The sequence below is a fragment of the Suncus etruscus genome, chromosome 8 (genome assembly GCF_024139225.1).
Source record: "Suncus etruscus isolate mSunEtr1 chromosome 8, mSunEtr1.pri.cur, whole genome shotgun sequence".
Lineage (NCBI taxonomy): Eukaryota > Metazoa > Chordata > Mammalia > Eulipotyphla > Soricidae > Suncus > Suncus etruscus.
The window spans coordinates 70644366-70650929 of NC_064855.1; the positions used below are offsets into that span (position 1 = coordinate 70644366).

General features: G+C 41.6%; 1 protein-coding gene across 1 annotated transcript in view; it reads right to left on the minus strand.

Annotated features, from left to right (window-relative positions):
- NAA16 (N-alpha-acetyltransferase 16, NatA auxiliary subunit) overlaps positions 1-4833 on the minus strand; it is a 64928-nt gene extending 60095 nt beyond the window's left edge. Inside the window, 3 exon segments of the mRNA XM_049778894.1 lie at positions 1697-1854; positions 4741-4803; positions 4806-4833. Of these exon segments, the coding sequence (XP_049634851.1) occupies positions 1697-1854; positions 4741-4803; positions 4806-4833 (249 nt within the window).
- Between the last annotated feature and the right edge of the window lie 1731 nt (positions 4834-6564).

The following is a 6564-nucleotide window of genomic DNA, read 5'->3' on the forward strand; positions in this document are numbered from 1 at the left end:
TGTCCCCTCTAAACAGTGGTCCTCGAACTCTTTTAAACAGAGAGGCCAGTTCACTGTCCCTCAGACCGTTGAAGGACTCTGGACTATAGATGAAAATAAAAAACTATGAACAAATTCCCCTATGCAACACTGCATATATCTTATTTTGAAGTGAAGAAACAAAACAGGAACAAATACAATATGTGGGCCCGGGGGCCGTAGTTTGAAGACCCCTGCAAAAACAAGTATACATTAATGGCACTAAGTGAATCATCATCAGAACTATGATGACTATCCTGAAAGTATCAAGATGGCTTCTTCTGAACAAAAAGAAAAAGTCTCCACACACATTTTGTTTGTTTGTTTTTTGGGTCATACCCAGAAACACTCAGAGGTTCCTCCTGGCCCTGTGCTCAGAAATCACTCCTGGCAGGCTCGAAGGACCATATGGGATGCCAGGATCTGAACCACCATCCTTCTGCACGCAAAGCAAATGCCCTACCTCTATGCTATCTCTCTAGCCCCACATTGGTTTTTTGTTTTGTTTTGTTTTTTTGGTTTTGGTTTTTTGGGTTACATACGGCAGCACTCAGGGTTACTCCTGGTTCTATGCTCAAAAATTGCTCCTGGCAGGCTCAGGGGACCATATGGGATGCTGAGATTCGAACCACCGTCCTTCTGAATGCAAGGAAAACATCCTATCTCCATGCTATCTCTCGGGCCCCACATTCCCATTTTTAAACAAGATGAAATAAGCACCAATTATAATTTTCTACTGATCAGTATGCAATTCTATCATTGATTTTAGAGAAGGTCCTAAATAATTTTTGCTACTAGTTATAAAAAAAGAAACTAAGCTGCTTGCACAAACTTGAAGAAATAGTACAGCAATTAAGGAACTTTTCTTGACCACGGTCAACCTAGAATTTGATTGCCAGCACTACAGATGGCCCCCAACCTCTGCCAGGAGTGATTCCTGAACATAGAGACAAAAGTAATCTCTGAGCACAATTGGACGTGGCCAAGAATAAATAAAGTTTACATGATGTTGGCTTATAATCTCATTCTGATTCACAAACTTTTAAATTACATACATTTGGGGCCGGGCGGTGGCGCTGGAGGTAAGGTGCCTGCCTTGCCTGCGCTAGCCTAGGACGGGCCGCGGTTCGATCCCCCGGCGTCCCATATGGTCCCCCAAGAAGCCAGGAGCAACTTCTGAGCGCATAGCCAGGAGTAACCCCTGAGCGTCACAGGGTGTGGCCCAAAAACAAAAAAAAAAAAAAAAAATTACATACATTTGGGCCCGGAGAGATAGCACAGTGGTGTTTGCCTTGCAAGCAGCCGATCCAGGACCAAAGGTGGTTGGTTCGAATCCCGGTGTCCCATATGGTCCCCCGTGCCTGCCAGGAGCTATTTCTGTTTTGTTTTTGTTTTGTTTTTGGGCCACACCCTGTGACGCTCAGGGTTACTCCTGGCTAAGAGCTCAGAAATTGCCCCTGGCTTTGGGGGACCATATGGGACGCCGGGGAACCGCGGTCCGTCCTAGGCTAGCGCAGGCAAGGCAGGCACCTTACCTCCAGCGCCACCGCCCGGCCCCAGGAGCTATTTCTGAGCAGACAGCCAGGAGTAACCCCTGAGCACCGCCGGGTGTGGCCCCCCCCCAAAAAAAAATTACATACATTTAAAAAATATGTACCTTTACAGTTAAAGTACTTACTCGGTAACCTTCAAGGTCTCTCATTTGAATCTGCAACAGTGAGAGCTCTCTCAAAATTTGCAGATTATCTTTATCTAATTTGAGGGCATTTCGGTAACACTTAATAGCTTCATCATACTTCTTATCAGAACGCTGCAAAAGTCCATATACATGCCAACCTATTAAGTTAAGGAAATGGGAGACATTCACAGCTACTAGAATGTGTTACCTTAATGCAGTGGTATTTTGTCTAAGATTTACTTCATAATAATCTGAAGTCAGAGGAAGGATAGAGAACACAACTGGAGTAAAGGGGAAACAGTATCAGTCTCGACTAAAAAGTATTAAATTGGGCCCGGAGAGGTAGCACAGAGGCATTTGCCTTGCAAGCAGCCGATCCAGGACCAAAGGTGGTTGGTTTGAATCCCGGTGTCCCATATGGTCCCCCGTGCCTAGGAGCTATTTCTGAGCAGACAGCCAGGAGTAACACCTGAGCAATGCTGGGTGTGGCCCAAAAACCAATAAATAAATAAATAAATAAATAAATAAAGTATTAAATTGCTATGTTGGAGGATGGGTGCTTGAAAGTTCCCTATTCTAGGCTCTCTACCTTCCTTCTTTTTTTCTTTTTTATTATTTTTTAATATATTTTTTATCTCTACCTTTTTATGTTTGAAATCTCCTCAAAAGTATTTATAAGAAAAAAAGAGGGGCTGGAGAGAGTACTGCAGATAAGGCTTTTGCCTTGCATATGGCTGACCTGGGTTAGATCCGTGGCACCACATAGTCTCCTCCCTACCCCAGCCCTGCCAGGAGTGATCCCTGAATGCAGAGCCATGAGTAAACACTGAACACAGTCAGGTATTACCCAAGAACAAAATATAAATAAAAAATTTTCAAAGGGGGCCTGGAGAGATAGCACAGCGGTGTTTGCCTTGCAAGCAGCCGATCCAGGACCAAAGGTGGTTGGTTCGAATCCCGGTGTCCCATATGGTCCCCAGTGCCTGCCAGGAGCTATTTCTGAGCAGACAGCCAGGAGTAACCCCTGAGCACCGCCGGGTGTGGCCCAAAAACCAAACAAAAAAAAAATTTTCAAAAGGGCCGGAGAGATACCATGGAGGTAAGGTGTTTGCCTTTCATGCAGAAGGTCGGTGGTTCAAATCCTGGCATCCCATATGGTCCCCTGTGTCTTTCCAGGAGGGATTTCTGAGCATAGAGCCAGGAGTAACCCCTGAGCGCTCCTGGGTGTGACCAAAAGAAAAAAAAATTTGGGGCTGGTGAGGTGGCGCTAGAGGTAAGGTGTCTGCCTTGCAAGCGCTAGCCAAGGAAGGACCTGCAGTTCAATCCCCCGGCATCCCATATGATCCCCCCAAGCCAGGGGCAATTTCTGGGCACCTTAGCCAGAGTAACACCCTGAATATCAAATGGGTGTGGCCCAAAAAAAAAAAAATTTTTTTTCAAAGTATTCTTAGAAAAATTCTTTAATGAGGTGTGAGCGGAAAGCACAACAGGTACGGAGTGCCTCTTGCATACAGCATGACCCCAAGTTTGATCCCTGGTTTAATCAGGTTTGATTCCCCCAAACCTGCCAGGAAAACCAGGAATAAACCCTCTGAGTGTCATTGGGTGTAACCCAAAAATAAAAACCAAAAGAAAAAAAAATTATTTCATAAAAATTCCTTCGCATTCTCTATCCTCTCTCAGTTTCCTACCTCAGCACCCTCAATATCAATTTTATTAATCACCACTATGTAAAGAAATTATATTATTTATAACTTACAATTATCTTTTTAAACAAGTTATAATTCAATCTAAACAAATATATATAAATCACTGGTGATAGTAAAGAGCACCACCAAATTAAGGTTTTTATTTATTATAAATTAAAATCTTGACATATCTTGAAACGAAAAGAACTAACATACTTACATGCCCTTTCTCTTCACTTTGGAATAAGCACTGGGGATAAAAAAAAATAAGTATTTAGTATTTTGAGAGAACCCTAAGACAAGTAATAAAAACATAAAGGACCTATTTATACTCAATACTTGTCAATGATTTAAATGTTAAAAAAAACAACAACTAAGATATACTAAGGGCAACATGTAAAAAAAAAAAAGGAACACATAAAAAGGCAAAACAGAAATGAAAATCAATTTCAATAATTCATCCTTAAAAAATATTGACGGCAGGCCCGGAGAGATAGCACAGCCCGGAGAGATACACAGCAGCGTTTGCCTTGCAAGCAGCCGATCCAGGACCAAAGATGGTTGGTTCAAATCCCGGTGTCCATATGGTCCCCTGTGCCTGCCAGGAGCTATTTCCTGAGCAGACAGCAGGAGTAACCCCTGAGCACCGCTGGGTGTGGCCCAAAAACCAAAAAAAAACAAAAAACAAAAAAAACAAGAACTAAAGACTAGGGGCTGAGCGATGGTGCAGCAGTTAGGGCATTTGCCTTGCTTGTGGCTTGACTGAGGACCAGACCACAGTTGGATCCCCCTGCGTCCCATAATGGTCTCCCAAGCCAGGAGTGATTTCTGAGGGAATAGACAGGAGTAATCCCTGAGCATCATTGGGAGTGGCAAAAACCAAAAACAAAACCAAAACAAAAAAAAAAACTAAAGACTAGAACAAAAGATATACCACAAAATATTGACTATTATGTGAGTTCATTAAACACTCTCTTCTATGTAGTTTGAAAAAGGATTTTTGTTTTGTTCTGTATTTGCGTTAGAAGTAAAAAAAATTATTTGAAGGTACTGAGGAGGAAAGGGAAAAGATAAAAAAGAGGGAGGAGGGAGAAGATAATAAAGAGGAATAATAAGTAACATGCTCAAGAGAGAACACAAGCTTCTTTCTAAGGCAGAACATTAAATTTATCATGAAAGAAGGAAAGTGCACAACTCAAAAGGAGAGGTGTGGGTCATATGTGCTCAGGTACCATGGACCCAGGCAGCAATATGTGTGCTGAAAGAGTAAGTCTCGACTTGAATGAGAAAAGCCTAGTAAATGGAAAACACATAAATAAAATCAATCAAACTATTGAACTATAGCAAAAAGGATACAGACATGGCTCTTGACATCATTACGAAGTCCTTTACGAACAAATTCATATGCTTCTTCTTTTTTCCTAAACAGTTCAAAGTTAATCCTTTCATAGCCCAAAGTCTCTGAAAGATATTTTAACCTCTATTTACACAAAAAGTATTCAAACTTTTTTTTAACACTACCTTAAAAGATCTTTGTTAGGGCCCGGAGAGATAGCACAGCGGCGTATGCCTTGCAAGCAGCTGATCCCAGGACCAAAGGTGGTTGGTTCGAATCCCGGTGTCCCCATATGGTCCCCTGTGCCTGCCAGGAGCTATTTCTGAGCAGACAGCAGGAGTTACCCCTGAGCACCGCTGGGTGTGAGCCCAAAAAAAACAAAAAAAAAAAAAAAAAAAAAAAAAAAAGATCTTTTTTGTTAGATCTCTTAGTATTTGAGGCCAGACAACACTTATATGATTCAGCTTCTTATCCCCACAGGTAAAACCTCTCTTCATATACAAAGAGTAAAACTACATTCAATTATCTACTAAAGCTTAGCCCAGGTCCTTTCCTCAAAGTCTTTAGGTTGAGACTGGGTTATATATTCTCTCTTGGCCTTTGGAAGACTATTAAGGAAGCTGACATGATTATGCTAAAAAAAATAAATAAATAAAAGAAGTAAAGAACACTATGGCAGGCACCTTAATTTAAAACAGATTTATACTAATTTTAAATTATCTTAAATAAAAAAGGATTTGCCCTGCTATCAAAAAAGAAACCAGAGTAATAGCACAGGAGGGTAGGGCATTTGCCTTAAAGCAGTCAATCAGGGTTCATCTTGAGCATCCCATATGTTCCCCTGAGCCTGCCAAATTAGACATAACTCCTGAGCACCACAGGTGGCCCAAAAAAAAAAAAGAAAAGAAAAGAAAAAGAAAAAGAAAAAATATTTCTATCTGGAATAACTTAATGGGGTTATTTTTTAGGATCATTATTCACATAAACGGATATAGGTAACAACCTTTTGGTGTTCCCAGAAGCTAAAAAAAAACCCACTAAATCAGGGCCAAAGAGTTAGCACAGTGGTGGGCGTTTGCCTTGCAAGTGGCCGATTCAGGACCAATGGTGGTTCGAATCCCGGCATCCCATATGGTCCCCAGTGCCTGCCAGGAGTTATTTCTGAGCAGAGAGCCAGGAGTAATCCCTGAGCGCTGGGTGTGGCCCAAAAACAAACAAATAAAAAACACTAAATCATGACAAATGGGGAATATTCTACTTTCAAAATAGCAGAGGAAATCTATATTGAAATAGACCTTTTTGGGGTTTTGGGTTAGGTTTTTCTGGGCTACACCCAGAGGATTTTGAACTTGCTCTTGATCTGAGCTCAGGAAATTATTCCTGCAGTGCTTTATAGACCCTATGTGATATCAGGGATTGAATCCAGGATGCAATGTAAGGACTCTTCCTAATACACTATCTGTCCTGGCCTCCAGAGCTTTTATATCATTACATTTCTTCTAGCTACTTTTTTTTTTTTTTTTTTTTTTTTTTGGTTTTTGGGTCACACCCGGCAGTGCTCAGGGTTATTCCTGGCTCCAGGCTCAGAAATTGCTCCTGGCAGGCACAGGGGACCATATGGGGTGCCGGGATTCGAACCGATGAACCTCCCTGCATGAAAGGGTAAACACCTTACTCCATGCTATCTCTCCGGCCCCATCTTCTAGCTACCTTTTAATTAAACTTACAACTGTCTGCATTTCAAATGGATTGGGCAAGCAAAGAATATGTTAAAAAGCAATTAATGAAAACGTGTTTAAAATGAAATGATTCAAGGGCTGAATTGCTAGTAGAGGGCTTAATTA